A 22118-nucleotide genomic window follows, 5' to 3' on the forward strand; every position below is an offset into this window, starting at 1 on the left:
TACCTCATGAACGACGAACTCCCCGATGATCCGAAGGAAGCTTCAGCTATTAAAAGGAGAGCCTGCTCGTACACAGTCATCGAAAATAAACTCTATCGGCGCGGCTTCTCCATTCCCCTTCTCAAATGCATCGACGACTCGCAGGCAATGGAAGTACTGCAGGAGATCCACGAAGGGATTAACGGCCAGCATCTCGGCAGCCGGTCGCTGGCAAGGAAAGCCCTCAGAGCCGGCTACTATTGGCCGACCATGCAGCAGGACGCCAAAGAGCATGTTCAAAAATGCGACAAATGTCAGCGGCATGCCGACATGCACCTAGCTCCCCCCACCGAGCTCAAATCCCTCTCCTCTCCTTGGCCTTTTTCCACCTGGGGAATGGACCTCCTCGGCCCTTTCCCGGTCGGCTCGTACCAGAATAAATATCTCGTGGTCGCCGTCGATTACTTCACGAAATGGATAGAAGCCGAGGCGCTTGCCAAGATCACATCTCAAAACGTGCTCCGTTTCTACAAACGAAACATACTTGCCCGGTTCGGAGTCCCTCAGGCCATAATCACCGACAATGGCACCCAGTTCACTGACAAAAAATTCCAAGAGTTTGTGGCCAAGCTTGGCACGAAGCAACACTTCACCTCAGTCGAGCACCCTCAGACGAACGGGCAGGCCGAGGCGGCCAACCGAGTCATCCTCCGAGGATTAAAGAGAAGACTCGGCGAAGCCAAAAAAGCCTGGGTCGAGGAACTACATAGTGTACTCTGGGCGTACAGGACGACGCCTCATTCGAGCACAGGCGAAACTCCTTTCCGACTAACTTACGGCACCGAAGCCGTAATTCCCGTAGAAATCCGAGAGCCTTCTCGGCGCACCGAATTCCCCCTCGAGGAAGAACTTAACGACGAGGCCATGAGGGAAGAACTCGATATGGTAGAAGAGATTCGAGCAGGGTCAGCCCTCCGAGAAGCTAAACTAAAACAGCAAATAGCTCTTCGCCATAACGCCAAAGTTATAAAGCGCGAATTTGAAATCGGCGCCCTAGTACTTCGCAGAAACATGAAAGACTCGCGCGAAGGCAAGCTAGCCCCAAACTGGGAAGGCCCGTACCGAGTTTATGACAAAACCGAGAACGGCGCCTACTACCTCGAGAATCTTCTCGGTGAAAAACTTGCTCGACCCTGGAATGCTGAAAAACTCAGACGTTATTACAGTTAAACATAAGCTAAAACGCCCGGCCCCCAACCAAACTCAGGTAACGGACGGGCACGGAGCCACGTCGTCGGTACGGACGTGAGCGTTCCACGACAGCAACGATCGGTTCCTCTCGTCGGATAGACGGACCGACCCCTCGGCGGATTCTACACCTAGACCCCCCGTGGAAGTACCTGCATGGCAGAACCCCAGCTCGCGATGGGATCGTTCACGCCGCGAACGCTTGGCCGCAACCGCGGTCTCGCGCTCGCTAAAAGCGCATACCTGCTCTGCGCACCCGGCCCGTACTCAACACGCCCGGGCAATCAATCTAGGTCGAGCATAGCCCACAAAACCAATAATATCACAAGTATACTGGTGACTCTCCGGCATGTCCGAGCATAAGTCATCGGTCACCTAGAACAACCGCAAAATACTTTAAGTTCAGAGGAAATACCTCGTCATACAAGCACGGCAGGAATGTTATCGAAAAGAACAAACATACAGTGATAACGCCGAAAGTAAAAATAAACAGATATAAGCAAGAAGAATTGTAAGACATTAAAATTGCCGACCAACTTGGCCGGCGATGTCAAAGGTTACAATCATTACCGGGCACGCAGGCCCCAAAAATTATCCGGGCATAGCCCAACAAAAAGAATGGCACGCAGGCCGAGAAAAACGGACACGCAGGCCCGGAACTACACTTTCTACTCTTCACTCCCCGGGGACTCAGGCACCAACACGCCATCTACGATCCTCGAAGAGAGCCCGACATTATCCTCCTTCAAACCAGGGTTCAGAAGCCTCAGCTGGTTAAGAGCACGCTCGAAACCGACGTCGGCCATGTCGGCCAGGCTTATCTTCAGGCTTTCTATCTTCTCCGCAAACTCAGCCCTGGACTTCAGAGCTGCCACATCCGGCGACTCGTCAGCCGAGGGAGCCCATTCGAGTCGAAGGTCAGCCAGCTTCTTCTTCTCAGCCGCGACCTCCGCATCTTTCTGCTTCAGGGCCGCATCGACCTTCTTCCTCAACTCCTTGCGCTCGACCTCCATGGTCTTCACCTTGTCCTCGGCCACCTTCTTAGCCGCCTCGGCCTCCTTCAGGGCCTCGGTCGAGCCCGAACCTCCACTAGCCAACACTTGGGCCATCTCCAAGACCCTCACCACGGCGGCACTGTCGCACGCCAACTGTTTCTGAAGAGACGGGGGATCCATATCACTGATCCGACGAGCTTCATCCGGTGAGGTAGCCAAGGGGAACTTCTCAAAATAGCCTCCATCCTTGTAGCAAGAAGGCAACACGAAGGCGCGCCCGGGACCCAGGTTCGACTGATCCGGACGTCCCCCCTCGGAAGCACGAGGTCTCTTGGGTAACCTCTCGTCGACATGAATCTTGTGAGGGGAGCCTGCCGAGCCTGAGTTCTCTCCAGCTCCGGTACCCTGGTTCCTCTTCTTCTGATTCTTCCTCGCATCCAATGCTTGTTTCAGGATATTATCCTCCTTCTCCGGCATAGCCTCTGCAAAGAAAAAATAAACGAGTTAGCAAAATACCGGACAGAGATCACAAAGCAAGGGGAATAGACACAACCTAACAACGCCCAGGTCTCCTCGGGAGTCCGACAAGCTAGCAAAGCCTTGGTATTAATAGGCCGCTGCTCCGTGATCGGCACCCCGTCCTCGTTCAGTATGGGATCTCCATTCCTCGTCACCCAACGAGACAGGGTAAAGCTATCTACATATTTGCAGAGGACCGAGTACGACTCCCGGTCTTGATCATCCAAGTCATCGTCCTCCCAAGCGTAGTATTTCGGAGGAGACGCAAAATGACCCTTCCACCAGAAAAACGGAAACGTCGTGCAGAACTCCTTTACTTCCTGCCCATGTTCATCCCTTACTATCTCCCCCTCGGCATCCCGCTCGGCCACCATATCCGACACCGAAGAATAGGCCGTTGGACTTAGGGGGCGGACAACGAAGTATCGATCCTTAAAACCCTTCACGGAGTCAGTATACATTCCGAAGAGTTTACGCTCGGCGTTCCTGAACGAAACCCAGCTGTACCGCCCGTTTGACGCCTGCCGTTGAACACGAAAACACCTTCCGAACAACGCAGACGTCGCACCTATACCCAAATAATCACAAACAATCTCGAATGCCCGCATAAAGGCAAAGGCATTCGGATGAATTTGGGACGGTGCCAGAGATAGAAACGCCATGACTGAAACCTGAAAATCAGAGAAGGGTAACCGGAAGCCGAGCTCCCTAAACACGTAATCGTACATCGCAAATCCGTCCCCGGCAAACCGAGAACATATGCGTTCGTCTGGAGACGGGCAACCTATTTGATAATTGGGCGGATCACCTTCCCCCAGGACCTCAATTTCTGTAAACGCCCCATCCAGAGACGCGGTATACCGAGAAACAACAGACAGAGCCTCCTCGGCTATCCAATCGGGCGCAACGGTATGTTCATAACTGAATAACGGCATAGGGGAAACCCTCCCTCGGCATTCGAACCAGGGGATCCCGTGTGAACGCCTTCGGCCGAGGGAGTGCCCTCTTCCTCAATAATTTCGACGTCGGAACTAGTTGCCGTCGAGCTGTCGGAATCACTGGTCGTCGAGTCGGTGTCCGAGCCGGTTCCTGAGGTGGCGCTCGAATCTGATTCACCTGCACGCAGAAGGGAGAAGTGAATTCGATAGTCTATCAAATCCACCCTTCCACCGCAAGACAAGCGAAAGGGTAGAGCAGGAGCAGCGGAGCCCCCGGCCAAACCCTATCGAGGAACAACGCTCGTCAGCCGAGGACTCACAGATGACACGACAATCGGAAAGCTTATCTTAACGCCAACGTACTACGGCCTGCCAACCCACGCCGACCCCGGGCATCGCTTGGATAACCCGGGGAGGATGACGATGGCGAAGACCTCGAAAGCGAAACACAAGTTCTATGAAAAATAGTAAAGCAACGACAGGCTAAACGAACTTACTTGCAGACATGATGTAGATGGCCGGGGAGAATCCTTCGCTAAGCAACGATCTTGATATGACGAACGAGCTGGGAAATTATGCCCCGAGGAACCCTTGATCGAAGCCGAGCAGATAAATAGAGAAAGGAAAATTCCCTTATGAGAGAATTCGCCCCCTTTTATAGGGAAAAAGGCTCGGAAGGCGAAGCGTCACCTCTCCTGACAGGCGCCGCCTCCTAGACCCTAGGCCATCAATGCCTATGCCACGTCAGCGCGTGGTTCCCACGCGCGACGTTTCGCCCACCACTGGACTTTCCTCCGAGCGCGTATATGTAACGAGGACCGATCCACCGAGCAACCACGAGAAATGAGGGTCCGAGCGTAGAAGCAAAGTCACAGTTTCTTAACCGGAAAACTCCGACTTGGGGGGCTCCTGTTCTGGACTGGGCCAAGGCTAGGCCCAACACCGCTTTCGGCCCAATAAGCCTCAGAGGCCCATGTATAGTTCATGGCCTTCCGACACGCCTTGCTCGGCACCAACACCGCGCTCGGCGTTTATTCTCCCCCGGACATCATCCTTGCCGAGGACCCTGCTCCGCGCAGGGCTCCTTCATATCCAATCCTCCGAATAACTCGGATCCCACGTGGCTCCTAAAAGACCGCGTCTTCCCTTGGACTTCGGAGCGGTTAACCAGGACAGAGGGCATACACGCACCTCCGATATTTCCGCTCAGGAAACCTGGCAGTCTCCTAGTTGGGCTTGGGAATCCAACCCAATAGCGAGATCATGGCCCAGCGCTGGGGGCTATATATACCCTCTTCAACTAGAGGGTCAGGTATTCAATTCTTACTCACTCTTAGCTAGTACTTGCGCTCCTTTGCTCGTCATCTTACTTTGGCATTGGAGTACCTTGCAGGTACACCCCCCTCCTCCTCCTTCCTAGAAGATCCAGTCCGAGCAGCCTACGACGATCCTTCTGGTCAGGTACGATCATATATATATATATATATATATATATATATATATATATATTTCAAAATAACACATTATTTTCTCACCTAACTTTTATCTTTATTATATTAAATCTTTCTCTTTTAAAGATTATATATTAATATAATCAAAATTATTTCACCGTATTTTATACAATTTAGACATGTATTATATTTAGAAATATATTATAATATTTAGAGTTAAATAAGTTTTTTATCCCTATAAATATTGCAGTTTCATTTTTAGTCCCTCCTGAGTTTTGACAATGGTTTTAGCTGATTTTGGCAACGATTTTTTTTGTAAAATCCGTTGCCTAAAGGCAGGGAGGGAATAAAAATAAAACTACAATACTTATAGGGACCAAAAACTTATTTAACCCTAATATTTCTAAAAAATAATATAGTATTTAAAAATATTTTATGTTAAAAATAATATAATTTTTAATTTTATTTGTAATAAATATTATGAAGTTTTAATTTTAATTTTTTTTAATAAAAAAGTTCATTTAAGGCCAGGTAGCCCGAAACCCATTTAAGGCTGAGCTCCGGATAGTAACTCTAGAGTTCATGTTACACATGATTTTTTTATTCAATCTTAAGAAGTCCAAGATCCGTTAAAGCCAAATTGTTTAAGATCGGGTAGTCCATTTTTCCGGCTCTAGCTCTATAAATAACTAGTCCTTTTCCAATAAAAAATATTCTCTATCCTTAGTTATAAAATTCAATTTTTTAATATTTGTAGTATTCTTTTATAAAAAAAACAAACAATAAATTTTTTAATATAAGATTTTAATATTTGTAGTAATTTAATATAAGATTTTTTAAAATATTTTGCAAAACTTTTTATATTTGTAGTATTTTAATAGTATAAGATATTTTTTAAAATTTAATATTTAATAATATTTTTTTTTACAAAAACATCTTTATTAAAAATTATTGACTTAATTGCAACTTTAGTCCCCCTATTTTGTCTTTTTCTTGATTTTGATCCCTCTATTATAAAAATCACTATTTTAGTCCTTTTTTAAGTTTTCTGTGCAATTTTCGTCCTCCTATTTTGCTTTTTTCTGCAAAATTAGTCCCTATTCTTATCTCTTTTTCAATAAAAAACTCAAAAGGGTACCAAAATCGTGATTTTAAAAATAGGGGACTAAAATCGAGAAAAAAATAAAATAGGAGAACCAAAGTTGCAGTTAAGCCAAAATTATTTTGAAAAAAAAATACAAATTTGACTTCGCTGATCAACTATATTATCATTAAATATAGAAATACTAGTAATTTTTTTACAAATTTATTGTTAAACCATTTTTGTTGATACTACAAAATTTTAGGATTATTTTAATAAAACACAGAAGAAGAAGAGTAGTTTAATTCTCAGAACTTCTTAATACCGAAAAATTCTTTAAATGACACAAAATTTTAAAATTCACTGACAGGTCAAATTGGAAATCGTACTGTGAGCTGTTTCGGTCAACCTATTGGATCGCTTGTCTTGTCAAACCAATTGATTAAACCTCTAAAAATTGGTCCGTTCGATACAAATGAGTCCCAATTCTTACATTTAATAATTGTCATTATTGTTTTTGAAAAGAACTTTATCATTATTATTACTACCACGCCACGGTGTACCACCAATTTGCATGTTATAATTATAATAATAATAATAATTTAATTTATAGTTTAACTTGAATGATTCTTCATAAATCGGAAAAGAAAATATGTAAAATAAAAAATAAAATAAAAAAGTGACGTGCTAGATAGTGATATTTGTATTTTTCAATGAGAGAAAGAAAGAAGAACAAGTTGGAAACACACAGACCCACCCACCGATCCCCAATAACAAGACTCTCTCTTTTTTCTCTCTTTACTACTTCCTTTTGTCTCTTAATAACCGTCATCAACCTTCTTTCTCTCTCTTTCTCTTCTCATTTTCTCTCGCAAATGAATATTTGATTCATTCATACGTGTTGTTCAAACTTGAAAGCATTTTTGCTTCATCTTTCGAATCTATGGAACAGCTTGTCAACTTCATCATTCGTCCACCAAGGTATCCAATTTTTCGGATTCCTTTTCAAATTAAAAGTTTCCCCTTTTTATTTATTTCCCTAAATTCGCAGTTAGGTTTTAACTTTCGTCGGATTTATTGTTCGTTTCGAATTTTTAGTTTAGTTTTTCTTTTGTTATTGATTTTATTTTCATGTGATCTTGAGATTTTCTTGCTTCAATGTAACTTCTACTTTACACCGTGCTGATGTGCTCTTAAAGTAAGATCTGTACCAGTCATTTCTTTTGATTACTCTTTAGTTGTGCGTTTATATGTTTATAATTGATTGTTGCACTAAAATAATTGTCCCTATCGGTATCGAACACTTGCACCGGCACTTGTGATTAGATTTTAATTTATCATTTTTTTTTCAAATTATTACCGGTGTCGTCGTGTAAGTGTCGAGGTCGTATTTGGTGGGTCCTTGATTCATAGGATATAATGGAAAGGAACCATCCTTAAAATTCTGTAGATATTAGAGAAAGTCCAGTTTCAATATAGGTCTTGAGTTGAGATTGAATTTGCCTATCCTATCATATAACAGTTACATTACATGCTCTGCTATTTTGGGCCATTTATCTGCAAGTGTGGCCTAAAGATAAATTGACTTGTATTGTCTATTGCTTCACTAATTTATTTGTACTACTTCAAGTGATATTTTGACAAGTGTGGCCTAAGTTTTAATTGTTGTCATATTTTAACTGTGTCTATTTCTTGGATGCAGAGCTGAATATGACCCCACAAGTGATTTATTAGATCAAGAGTTCTTGCTGAAAGGGAAGTGGTATCATCGCAAGGATGTAGAGGTAGGCTTAAAATAATTTGTTAGTAATTTTTTTAGCATTGAATATATGTAAATGCAATAAAATGCATGCATGATTGTTTTTATCTTATCCCATAGTTCATTGGTCATAGATTCATTGGTAATAGATTCGCAAATCTTTAACTCTTAATTCTCAACGAGAGTCTTGTCATTTTTTTATTCATAATATTTTCTTCTTATATTGTTCTAAGTGATCACAACTCTTAATTCTCTACAACTAGTGCCCAAAGAGAGATCCATTATGTAGACCATTTTTGACTTCAATGAGGATTATGAACATGAAAAATTGGTGCAGCAGCACCATAAATTTCTACCCTGAAGACATGCCAATTATATATTCGAAGTATGGCATAATACATACTGGTTCATGCTTCATAATCTATTTGTTATTTTATTGCTCTTCTTGAAACTGCAACAAGAAGTGTTTCTTACCTAGAATGTCAGCATGAAACGACAAGTTATTTACATTTAAATAATGAAATAGTAGGATAAGAAAATTCTATTCTAGAAGAATTATTTTCAACTTTATCCTTACATACTGTGGTTATTACTTACGTGTAGAATACTTCCTTTGCAGTTTTCATACATAAAAGAGTCTATGTGATGTTCTAACATCTGTCATCTACAACTTCCTTCATTGTTGATTTTTGTGTCGCCCCCCATCACAAGCATTTTTGCTTTGAATCAAGTCATACTCTTTCTATTTATTTCCAAACCTACATGGTCAGCCTCTAATGTGTATTGATATTTTGCAGTTAAAAAATAGCCGGGGTGATGTTCTTCAATGCAGCCATTACATTCCAATTGTCATTGCTGAAGGAAAGCCTCTTCCTTGTGTAATATATTGTCACGGCAACAGGTGACTGCAGGATAATATATATATATATATATATATATATATATATATATATATATATATATATATATATATATATATATATATATATATATATATATATATATATATATTTTGTTTGACAAGAAATTGTCATTGGACAATGTCCGATTTAACTGCAAACTTTTTTCTGGCCATTTCTGATGCTCCTTTCCTTTCCTCTGTTTTTTTTTTACCTTTAAAAGTTAGGTCTATATGATCACTTTGACTGTTAATTTTATTTTACATATGGTTAAACATAGATATTCGTGCATTTAGTTTGATTTATTTTAAGGAAAGGGTTTTGGTTTACTAGTACTCGCACTTTGATATATTTCAATAGTTAGTTTCCATGCACATTTTCTACTAGGGTACTGCTCAACATATAACTAGAAATTAACTTGCATTCATGATATACTTAATACATGTCATTATCCCTTTTAAGCTGAAGAGATTTATAAGATAATCTATCTTTATTTACACAATATGATACACCTATCTTGAACAATAAAAACAGGTATCCTAATCTTATTTTCACCACCTTCTATGCGGGTTTTTTTCCTTGTCTATGACTTACATTTGGTGTAATATAGTTTATTGATTTCAATTTTATAGGCCCATGCTGATTTGTTGCAATGTTTATTAACAGTGGATGTAGGGCTGATGCCAGTGAAGCTGCTATAATTTTACTTCCTTCGAATATTACGGTTTTCACTCTGGATTTCTCGGGATCTGGGATTTCTGGAGGGGAGCATGTCACTCTCGGATGGAATGAAGTAAATACTTTCTCTGTAATCTTTTAAAAATGTTCAGATCTGACTGTTTTATCATTGGTATTGCTTAGTCTTATTCCTATGTCATTTATCCACTATGGGAAAGGAGTAACTTCTCCATCATTGTCCATTATTATTATGAGTGAGAATCTCATGAAATGAAGGGTTGAATGACAAATAATCTTTCCACCCTACTGCAATCTTTCACACATATGGGCAATAACACACATCACTAAACTTTATCTAAAAATATCTTCAAGTTCAAGAACTTGCACATTGTTGTTTTTGCAAGTTCATTCCAAAATTAGTCCAAGTTAAATTTAAATTTTTTATTTTATTTGAATGCTATATCTTTGTCATCAGTGGAAATTATAAAACTTTCTATATGACTGGGGAAGACACTTATGCTTGATTCATTTTTACGTTTCTCTTTTATTACATTAGAACATTTAGACTCATTCTCTACTGGGATTTTGCATAAACGTCATTACTACCATTTTGCTTTGTTGTCACTATTTTATTGTGAAATGATTGTTGTTTGACATTCTTGACTGTTCTCAGAAGGATGATCTAACGGCTGTGGTCAACTATCTGAGGAATGATGGAAATGTATCTTTAATTGGTTTGTGGGGCCGCTCAATGGGAGCTGTAACATGGTAGGTTTTAATCACTCTCATTCCTTTGAACTTTACTTCTGAATGATGTTTAGGAAAAGTCTGCTCCTAAACATGAGCTGTGTAGCACTCTAGCAATGAAGTGTAATTTGTTTCATAATTTATCAATTTTTGCAATATTATGATTAAGAACTTAAGAAGTATTCCCTATTTTTGTTGGATACTACTTCCATGAGATTTCATTATTATTTATTATAGGAAACTACAGGGCATAGATTACAGTCTGTTAGGTGGTAGATGAAATGACTTGTAAAAGAAAGTTATCTTTCAGTGCCATTCTGAAATTAGATTGTTTGTATCACTAGTTCTTAAACTTGAGAATGATGAATCTGATCATATATTCACGTATGCATTTCTGAACTACGAAATTGAGTGTTCCGCTTCCGCATTCGTCTAGACTTGTGACAATGTATTTTTTGGTTTAAAAACTCCTATTTCTTAAATCCCTTCTGATTCTAATGTTTCTTCATATTTAGTGCACTCGATATATGAACTCCTTGGTTATGTAGCCATTCAGACCTACATTTTAGCTAAATAAAATGACTTTTCCTCATGCATCAATGATGTTACTCCTTTCAGCCTTATGTATGGAGCTGAGGATCCTTCAATTGCAGGGATGGTTTTAGATAGTCCCTTCTCTGATTTGGTTGATTTGATGATGGAACTTGTAGATACGTATAAAGTCCGTCTGCCCAAGTTCACTGTGAGTATCTTGTGTTACTTTTTTTTTGGGTAAAAATAGAAACGATCTATCCAAATGTTGAATTTATAGTCTCATTTATTACTTTATATCCTTTTACAGTATGGTCGTAAAAACTATGTTGAGTCTGATATGTGCCCGATACCAAAATATTTGACTGGAGATGTTATAACTCATATCAATACCAATAAAATTCCCTACTGTCCATTCTGAATTATTACCAACTAAAGATGGAAATACCTGCAGTATGTGAGACCTGCATTAGAATATATAAAAGCTGAATTTGTCATACAGGTCAGGAGCAATTACTATAAGACTTTCTTTGGTGGTTAGGCCAATAGAAATATGGTAGAATGTTAAAAGAGGATCGGAGGGAGTAGAGACATTATAGTGTATGGTAGGAACGTTAAGGTTAAAGAAATTGCATGCCTCTTGAAACAAGTATTTGAGGGTCTACTAACCTCCATTCGCGAAGTGTCCTAAAACCTTCAAACATAAGCATTCTGTTATGCTGTAGTGGAATATTCCATGCCCACAATATTATGTGCTAATTATCTATTCATAGCGTGTGTCTGTGTTTCTCTGCCCTCAAAACCATTTTTTGTTTCTGGATAAACACCATATAGATTCAGAAAGCTTTTAAGCAGTGGATTGGTGGTCTTGTGTACCACTTTCCGAAAGAAAAAAAACAAAGATTATTCTACCACGCGAAACTTCTTGCATAGAGACGTGCAACGTTTAACCAGAAAGCTGTTGTTGCCTTGCCTTGCTTAAGTTTCTCAAGTATGCTATTAATTTATCATTTGGATTGTTGGGACTTTTGATAACTTGCAAGAAAACTCATGACATGCCACTGCTCTCTTAAGTTTCTTGAGGAGGTCGCATTACCTACGATCATTAGTCATACAAACCTTCAATTACTATGTTTGCTGCTACTGCTGCTGCGAAAAATATCTAAAATATGCCGTGTATATATCCTATAGTGAATAATTAACATCATATGATCTGGCTAATTAACATACTTCATAGCGAGTATTTTTGTTGGTGCCAATACTTTTTGTTAGTTGATTCTGTTTCATTTTTCTTGTAATAGGTGAAGTTTGCAATCCAGTTCATGCGAAGAGCAATCCAAAAGAAGGCAAAATTTGACATAACAGACCTCAATACCATCAAGGTTGTTTTTCCTTTAATTTTATGGAAAAAGCTAACATGTGCCCCAAGGGCACAAGTTAATAAGCTATTTATAGAAATTTTTTCGTGGAACACGTGCATTCAATGTGTCGAAACTTTAAATATGACTTTAGTACACTTAATTACATTTAACTTTTTCTAATTATAGTATTCTTAACATGTGCCCTAAGGGCACATGTTAGCATGACCCCAATTTTATTGATATTATTTGGTTTTTCATTTCTTAGACAGAAAGTTATTTAGCTGAAAAGTTACTATTATTTGCTTGTTTTTATGAAATGATCGATTGATCCAACATAAAAGTGATAAACCTTTGTTTTCCTCATTACTTTTCTACATAAATGTCAAAATTTTCCATCAATGCCAAAGCTTTGTTGTAGATTTTAGCTTGAATTTGAAGAAAGTATATGCATACATTGTGTCTCCTTTTTTCTACATTAGTTATAGACTTATAAGTTATTCAGTCAAACGAGACACAACACCAAGACCCCGCTAATGCAAAAAATATAGGATTCAAACACAACTATATATATTTTATATATTAATATAATAATGCAATTTATGAGCACAATTTATAAAGAAGTTTTTAGCTTTTCCATCTTCAATGTATACTCATTGTCCATCCTTGTCAAATCTAGAAGATTGTCAGTTGTTACTTCTTTACAAACTTTCACGCCTTGTCTTGAGATCTTCAACAAGTGTGCTCTCACTCTAGTATTAGACCCACTAAAAAATATCTTACAAAGATGGCATGGAAAAATAAGGAATCCTAATTGTGTTGTTTTTATAGTGGGGAAGTGGAGTATGAAAGGTAAAAAACCCTATTTTTTAAAAAAAAATTGAGAATTTTTTAGTTGGGCCGTGTACTTTATTTGAAATAACGTGTCGTATCCGTGTCTGTTGAGTTTCAATTTTTTTCATTGTACACTTAAAAAATGTGTCAGATACGTGTCGTAGGCGTATTCGTGTCAGACAGGTGTCCGCGGTGACACGCCGTGTGAATGCCGTGTCAGAGCTTCATAAGTCACAGACTACATTATGTCTTCGAAAGATCTGATTTTGTCCAGTTTTTTTTTGTTCTAATCTGATTTTGTGCAGATGATGCAAAGCAGTAAATCAAAAGAAGCGAAAATAATGTGTATAATTGTTTTGTTTTCCTCTTGATCATGTATTGCTTTTGGTTTTTCAACTTTTTGTACTATGCATCATATTCACTCATTATTTGTTTGCTTGCAGGTAGCAAAATCTTGTTTTGTTCCAGCTCTATTAGGGCATGCCATTGAAGACGATTTCATACAACCTCATCACTCTGATCGTATATTTGAGGCTTATATGGTAAGTGTTTTATCGGGAGTTCCTTTTTCTATATAAAATAATTACCATCTGATTTATAATTGTGAACTTCTTGTTCTGTTGAGCTAGCCTAAGTCCTTGTGACATTTTGTAGGCTTTAGAGCATGGCTAATGCTTTCGAAATTATACAATATGCCCCTCCAAATATTTAAAGTTGCTTTCATCCGCACTTTGTTTTATATTAAAAGATGTTTTATGCCCTGCAATATGGATCTTAAATATGCGTGTCTGTGCTTCGCAGGGAGACAAAAACATAATTAAATTTGAGGGAGATCACAATTCTCCACGTCCCCAGTTTTACTTTGATTCGATAAACATCTTTTTTCACAATGTTCTGCAACCTCCGGAGGATGAGGTTGGGGAATCATTTTTTGACCCTGTCAATGATTACTTTGGTAAGGTAAAATCAGCAATGCATATCATTGGTTCCACTTGATAAAATTTCACTGTTAAATAGTGAACATTTTTAAAATTTGGCGTTTCACTCAGGATGCATGGAGATCTGTGCATGAATTGGGCCACAACAATGAATCAGCATCTACAAACAAAGGCATGATTCAAGTTACCTAATTTCTTAACTATGTCATCTGCATGGTTTCTATTAGGATTTGTGTGTAAATCTCTTACTTTGTCTATTTGTTAGATGCACAACCATCAACTAGCAGTACTATTGATGCTATTAAGGAAGTCCGTTCAAGACGACCAATGAGTAGGATGGAGGTATGTATTTATTAGCTCTTCGATATGTTTTTAAAAAAAAAAGAATTATCCCTTGAGAGACATCCGATAATATTGGAACAATACCGAGAAGATTAACATGACCCCCAAAAGGCGAGAAATCGTCCAATTTTTGCAAGTTAAATTAATGGGAAAAAATGATTTAACTCTATCTTTGTCACTTTGTTTTCAACTGTATGGCCAGTGGCAAGTGAAGATATGGCTGCTTGATATGATGATTTCAATTGTATTTGACTTATTTTCGTGGCATTGTTTTTAGTTTTTTATAAATTTATATTGCATGACTTTTTTCAGGTTCCATCTGATATTTCTTCAAAAGATGAACAATGCGATAATGAGGTATTTCCATTTCACCTTTTTAATCCCTTTTAACTGCAGAAATGAACTAGATTCTCACATTTTGCATGATTTTCTTGCAAGCAGGAAGAGAAGTGTAGTAATGCATCCCCACCGTCTTCATCCATGATAAGCTTTGAGTTGTCAGATGGTCATCCCTATGTCCCCCATGTTCCCGCAGCTGCAGCGTTGGATGATGATCAATATGTGGAATATCAACTTGAAGACCTTGCAGGTTTTCCATCTAGTGCAGAGGAGGAGGAAAGAGTGAGTCAACTTGATGATGACTTTACATGATCTAATTATTACCTGATCAAAATACTTGATGATCTAGATGTTCTTTATGATATTCAGATGTTAATGGAAGCAGTAATGGAGTCATTGAAGGACCTGGAAGTACAAAATCCGAAGGCAGAAAAACCACCAGCCAGTAGTAGTGTTGATTATGTATCTGTGGAGCTATCAGATAAAGACGATTCACATGATTCTTCACAGGAGATTGCTAGACCTATGGAGAAAGAATCTTCTCTAGTCGAACACACAACAGATTCAAAACCTAAAAACATTTCCATTGCATTAGAAGAGTCTGCATCGTTGAACAATGAGCCAAGTACCGTCACAGTGAATCATTCCCTAAGTTTGAAGTCGGAGCCAAGTCTAATTGGGGGAGTGCGGCTGCCACCATCGCAGGACAACACATTATCTGTAACAGAGTCTAGCAATACAAGTGGTTCTGCTCGCAGTGATAGCTCAGTTAGTTTACAAAGTTCATCAGACACTGACATATCACATAATACAACAGCCACAGTCACAGTTGTTAGAAATCCTGCTGGCCATGTCATGGATGGCTTAATGCGACGATGGGATTTCAATTTTTTCAAAAATAGTAATAACCGATGAGACGGAAAGGTTCTCTTTTATACATGGTTTGGTTAGTCTTGTTTTTGTAACTAAAGAAAAAAAAATCATAGTTTGTATGAAAGAAATAGGTTGGTCGTGTGTGTAAATGTATTAATGTTCGGATTCTCATCTAACAAATTATCCAATATTCTTTGCCTGTAAGTCAAAATTGTCATATTTTGTGAATTTAAATGGGGAACAATGTTTTTTCACTATTGTAGCCATATTCTGTTGACCAAGATTTGTCGTTGACAGTATTCACTCGTTTTATCTATTGGTTGTTACACTTGAATTTTAGCCATTGGTCAACTAGATTAAATAATTTTATCAAAAAAATATGAGCAAACATTTGAAAATAAAAATATTTAAACTAAAGTCTTTCATATTTTTAATGGAAAATTCATTTTTTTTTTTTTGGTTAAGTTGTTTAGTTATGTATGATATTTTAATGGGTCATGCTTGTTTAGTTATGTATCATTATAAAAACTCATCATTATATAAACTCATAATTCAAGAAAACTCACCCTTATCTTAGTGAATTTCTCCTCCTAAGGTTAGCCTCCTCTTCTTTTCTCCCTTTCTTGTCTCTTCTCTTCTCTCTTCTTTTTCTTCTTTTCTTCACTTCCATCGCCATCTTTCTATTTTTTCTTGTTTTGTGCAACTTTACTTTCTCTTTATTTCATTAATGGGCTTAACAAATAACACCTCCTCTATTTCTTATTTTCACATTTACCAATCCAAAACATAGTTATCACAAATATAACGCAAAACACATATTTAATCAATTATCATACCACATAATAATAAATAAAATAAACAAACAACAAAATAATTAATAAAATAATAAATACTAAAAAGGGATGTTACACTATATCCAGCCAATTTTTCATATGCATGAAAGTTGCTGATTGTACAAAGTAACATTGCACGCATCTTAAACTTTTCACTAGAATATGCATTATCAACGTCAACACCTTTATCCCACAAAAGTTTAAAATCATCAATTAATAGAATTAGATAAACATCTATGTCGTTTTCAAGTTGTCTTGGTCCAGAAATCATCATACTTAACATCATATACTTGCGCTTCATGCTCAACCAAAGAGATAAGTTGTAAATCGTGAGAAGAACAGACCACGAAAAATGATTAGTACTCATATTTTCAAAAGGGTTCATTCCATCAGTGGAAAGTCCAAGCCTAAGGTTTCTTGGCTCAAGGCCAAATTTTGGAAATAATGAACCAATTTTCTTCCATTGCAAAGATTCAGCTACATGGCTAATGTTTCCATCATATTTTCTTTCGTCCGTAGGCCACCTTATATTCTTTGTGTCAGTTGCATTAGAAAAAAAAACTCTTGAACCTTGAAATTATTGGCAAGTACCATATCACTTTAGCAGAATGATGCTTCTTACTAACATTGTCATCACCTTTGTTGTTCTTCAACTTGTAGTGCGACTCACCATATTTTGGATATTGATCCAAATTTTTATACTATTTCCCGTATAATATGCAATCATTAGGGAATGCATGTATTTTGACATACTTCAAACCCACTGGACACAATATCTTCTTGGCGTCATAACAACGATCAACCAAATTATTATCTTATAGTAGCATTTATTTCAACAAATCAAGCAATTTTTTGAAACTTTTATCAGACCACCCACTTTTTGCCTTCTGATTAAATAATTTTAACAACACAGACAATCGTGTAAAACAAGTATGCCCCTTATATAAAGGCGTGTCTTTGGTGTTGCATAAATTATCATAAATATGAGCTTTCAAATAAGATGATTCTCTCATATCACAGATCATTTCTTCTAGTCGATTATCCATATATTCATCATCTTCATCCATTTGTGACGACTCATTTCGATTTTATTAACCACTTGTGTATGCCACTTCCATGTCATATAACTTTGACATATTCCATCACAACATAGGTGATTGAATAATTATTTTTTCGAATATTTCTTGATATTTCCGCAAACAATACAAGGACTATAAAATATACCATTATTGTCGAAAATATTTTTTTCGCCGAATTCAAGGAATTCAATAACTGCTTTCCCATTAACCAGACCTAATCTATCAACTTTCATCCAACTACTATCCATGACAAATTCTGAAATTTATATAAAGTGACTATTGTGAACGCCACACTAATGCTACTCACATAAAACCTAAAGCATACGTAATAAATATGAATAAAACATGAAAACACACTAATCTAAAGCATATTCAGTAAACAAAAATCATTGATTCATGGAAGAAACAAGTAACCATTGATTCACCTAAAATATTCAGAAGCGTTAGAGAATGGTAACTTAACAGATATTCGAAGACGATGGTGAAGATTTGCTTCAAGAAATTATTCTTCAAATAGGATGGTGAGGATCATGCTTCCAAAAATGATTCTTCGAAGAGGATGGTGGAGATTTCGCTTCCAGAAATAATTCTTCGAAGATGATTGTGAAAATTTCACTATCACTGTTGTCTCGTTCGCTAGGGCACAGTGTGTGTTATGAAAGGAATAAAGTACCTGTTATGTTTTAATTTTGTGGGAAAAAAATTTCACAACGGTTGTAAGATTCAATCGTAGGGAAATGTGGAACATATAACCAAACTTATTGTAACAATCGTAGTCGTTATAATTTCAATTTTTAAATAAAAATAAAAGTTAAGGAACAAACACTTATATATATTGCCTACAATCTCACATATAAGCAATTTTACAAAAAAGTTCACTGTTTATAATTTAATCAAAAATTTAATACTGAAAAAGAAGTATTCAATCAAAGAACGTCATAAAATATTTCATAAAAACGTAACAATAATAATATATAATTTAAAAAGATTATCGAACATAGTAAAATCTGAAAAAAATATTATAAAAAATGTTAAGATAATTAAAAATTGACATCAAAATAAAATAAAATAAAATATGAGGTTGATTTGAGATAGTAATAACCTTTTAACCACAAAAGTGAAAACTCTAACATCAAAAAAGAAGAAGTGAAATTAGATAGAAATTCTAAAATTTAATATTTTCTTAAAGATAAATTTTAATTTTTATAAAGAAATTGAGGTTAATTTCGTCAATATAATAAATTATATTCTAACATCTCTTTCCTTCCCTCTAATACTTATGCGGATGCCATGACTAAACTAGGATTCAATCAAGATTCAAACCTCAGTTACTTTGATGTTTGTCATGCTGATTTGGCTCTAAGTCTTCATTTAGATGCGTCCGGGTCCTCTGACCCGCATGTAATCAGTGTTTCGTTTTCTTATCTGGGCTTAGGCCCACCCTAATATATAAAAAAAATTAAAATACATTAGTACAAAAATAGATTAAAGAAATTAACTAGCTCTACAAGAGTTTAACCACTATTACAGAAAACACATATGATAACGATTGTGATATACATATAATGATGGTTGTACGTTCGTTATTAGGTAGCGTGTGATTTTATGTATCCTAGTTTCCACCACGGGGTGGAAAAACGGGCCCGTTCCATTGGGCATGCCTGTTTTTCCCGCACTTTTCTGTAGGACGAGTCAAGGTTTTAGGCTTCCCAACCTTTAATATGCCCGTTCCGCCCCATCCTATTTTTTTGCAGGCTTTTGCAGGCACAGACATTTACATAAAAATTTACATTTTTAGGCCTAAAAGGTGCAAAGCACGCGGGCATTCCTTGTCCCGCCCTCACTTGTTTGCGGGAGGGCCACGGTTTTAGGCCCGCTCCCTCAACTATGCCCACTCCGTCCCATTTTTTACGTGCTTTTGCGGGGCGGGCTTGCCCATTTGCCACCCTTAACCACGGGCGTGTGACTGTGGTGATAAACTAGGTAGCGTGCTATCTATCATAACAATTATCTTAAACAACTATTGTGATATATATTTAGGTCATGGGCTTGAAACCCAGCAGCAGCAATTTTATTTAGAATAAAATTAACATTTCACCACGGTTACAAAAGATAATCGTTGTGGTATGTATACCTGAGTTTATTATAAAATATTTGGATGGCTTATTTTTTTCCTACACCTCACTAAACATATACAACCATAAAAATTGCCGTAGAAGATAATAATTTGAAAAATCAAATTAGTCTTGAAAAACAACTTAACGAATCATTATTTTTCAAATTGCACGCATCTCGTAATTAATTTCTCACTTTTTAACATGTAGAATTTGATTCAATGTCCCAAATTGCGACATGTTTTAAAAATAAACTAGTAAGAGACCCGTGCTCCCGCACGGTAATTTAATTATGTCATTGTGTAAATAACTAAACAAAATGTAGTTATTCAGAATTTTTAAATGATAATTATGAAATAAAAAAATAGATATAAATGCAAAATTTAAAATGATTTAGTTTTTTAAAAATGAACAGTAATCATATAGATTTAATTATATAAAATAATCACACACAAAGAAGAAGAAATATAATTGAGAGATGGAGAAAAAATTAATATTTAAAAATAAATATTTTGTCTCTTAAATTAAAATAATAATTGATTAAACTAAAATAAATATTGTCTTGTTAGTGACCCGTGAAATAAATATATTTTTAATATCATTAAAATTAAAAAATACATTATACTATCATGCAATTAAAAAATACATTGACATAGAAGATAATAATTTAAAAAATTAAATTAGTCTTGAAAAACAACTTAAACGAATTATTATTTTTCAAATTGCATGTATCTCGTAATTAATCTCTCACTTTTTAACACCTAGAATTTGATTCAATGTCCCAAATTATGACATATTTTAAAAAATAAATATTAATTAGTAATATTATAGATTTAATAACAATGTAAAAGTGGTGGAAAACTAATATTTATTTCCCTTTCTTCTATGATCACGTTTTTAAATAAGATAGTATGTATTAAATTTACTTACTTTTACTATATGACTAAATGATTTTAATTTTTTTAATGTAACATGCAATATTATTTTTGCTAATATTGATAAATTTATTTTAATAGATTATAAATGTCTCTTTTATAACATTTGTTTGAAAAATTAAATCCTTTAAAATTTTAAACAATGAATTTTTTTACGTTTTTCTTATATCAAATCAAAAATATTGTTTAGAAATAATATTTTAAAATTAAAAAATTACCATATGAACTTTTTTATTTATACTATTACTCTACCCGATAAAAAAAGGTAATCATTGTATTTCTTTTCAATATTTTCTCCTACTTATTATTTTTCTATTAAAAGCATCATTAAATACTAGATAAAAAATACTCAATAAGTATTAAATATTGACAATAATTATAAGAGAAATTGATAGAATAATATGGAGTAAATGTAATTTGGTTTAAAAATCTAATCATTGCGTTATTTTAATTTATTATTTGTTCCTATTTATTGTTTTTCCTTTAAAAATATTTATTAAATGTATTAAATAGCCAATGACAATTAAATGATTTAACTTTATTTGTATTTTTAGTAACTTTTTATTCATGTCAACAATAAACTAGAATCCACGAGCATTGGGAAGAGATGACGGACTTTTTGGTGAAAATAAATAAAAAATGGATCTAGTTGACTAATCTATGAAAATTTATAGGGTTTTGCTAACCAGGATCCTCTGGGCACTATTTAAGCATACTAAATAAAAAAAATATTCTTTATAAAAAATTAATATTTTAATTTTCAAGACATTTTCAATGCATTGAATACACGTATTTTTAAAAAAGCTTACCACTTTAATCACTTAAAAAGTGTCTCAAGGATACTGATTAACATTTCCCAAATTTGAATTAATTTAAAAAGAATTGTAGTTTACTAAAAATTAAACTTATATTAAAAATTAAAATTAATGATTTATTTTTATGAAAAAATGTTTTTTAATGATTATATAAATTTTTTTATAAAAGTATTTAATGTTATTTATTGGAACAACCTTTTATAAATGTGAAAATTATAAAAAGATAGAGGAGAGTAATAAATTAACTTTATTGTTTTAAAAATTTAATTAAAATTTACAGATAGTGATGAAGTAAAAGAATTTTACACCATCAATTAATCCTAGATTTAGAGGTCGAAAGATTTAGAGGTCAAATGGTGATGATAATGAATTGATAGTGTTGCACTCTTTATATTGACGGTGTATAGTAATTAATCTCTAATTTTAATTCTAAAAATGGTAATATATTTTAAAAAATAAATTCATTGATATTTTTCCATTTTTAATACACATTAATTACGCTAATTATAATAAAATAATAAAATAAAATGTTTTGTGTAATAAAAAAGGAAAAAAAATTAGATGAACTTTTGCCGTAAAAAAAAGAAGACATATTTGATAAAAATATTGGTAACAATACATAGTGTTTCAGTATGTGTAGCAGTATTAGAATCTAAAGTTGTATTTCAAAGTGATGTGTAAAATGGAACCAAGAAATTTCTTCTCTTCTTCTTCTTTTTCTTCTTCTGTTACTCCTTCAGATTACTATGATGCAGCTTCTAACCTACCAAAACTCAAGAATCATGGTTATACGAAAGATGGAATTTCTATCATCATTGCCAATGAAAATCCAA

The 22118-nt window shown here is 35.8% G+C and overlaps 2 protein-coding genes across 2 annotated transcripts; one reads left to right on the forward strand and one right to left on the reverse strand.

Moving 5' to 3' along the window:
* Positions 1-1374: 1374 nt before the first annotated feature.
* Positions 1375-4283, reverse strand: LOC131632485 (uncharacterized). Its single transcript, XM_058903238.1, has 2 exons — positions 4177-4283; positions 1375-2704 (listed from the first exon to the last, which is right to left on the reverse strand). The coding sequence occupies exons 1-2, from the start codon at positions 4184-4186 to the stop codon at positions 1896-1898; spliced, it is 819 nt and encodes a 272-aa protein (XP_058759221.1). The 5' UTR covers positions 4187-4283; the 3' UTR covers positions 1375-1895.
* A 2655-nt stretch (positions 4284-6938) lies between these two features.
* Positions 6939-15763, forward strand: LOC131632494 (uncharacterized). Its single transcript, XM_058903247.1, has 14 exons — positions 6939-7192; positions 7914-7995; positions 8768-8871; positions 9536-9662; positions 10221-10315; positions 10913-11036; positions 12127-12207; positions 13461-13559; positions 13819-13977; positions 14067-14127; positions 14221-14297; positions 14610-14654; positions 14739-14918; positions 15006-15763. Exons 1-14 carry the CDS (start codon positions 7155-7157, stop codon positions 15549-15551), a joined length of 1818 nt encoding a protein of 605 aa, XP_058759230.1. The 5' UTR covers positions 6939-7154; the 3' UTR covers positions 15552-15763.
* Positions 15764-22118: the final 6355 nt, after the last annotated feature.

Source organism: Vicia villosa, linkage group LG1 (genome assembly GCF_029867415.1).
Source record: "Vicia villosa cultivar HV-30 ecotype Madison, WI linkage group LG1, Vvil1.0, whole genome shotgun sequence".
Classification (NCBI taxonomy): domain Eukaryota; kingdom Viridiplantae; phylum Streptophyta; class Magnoliopsida; order Fabales; family Fabaceae; genus Vicia; species Vicia villosa.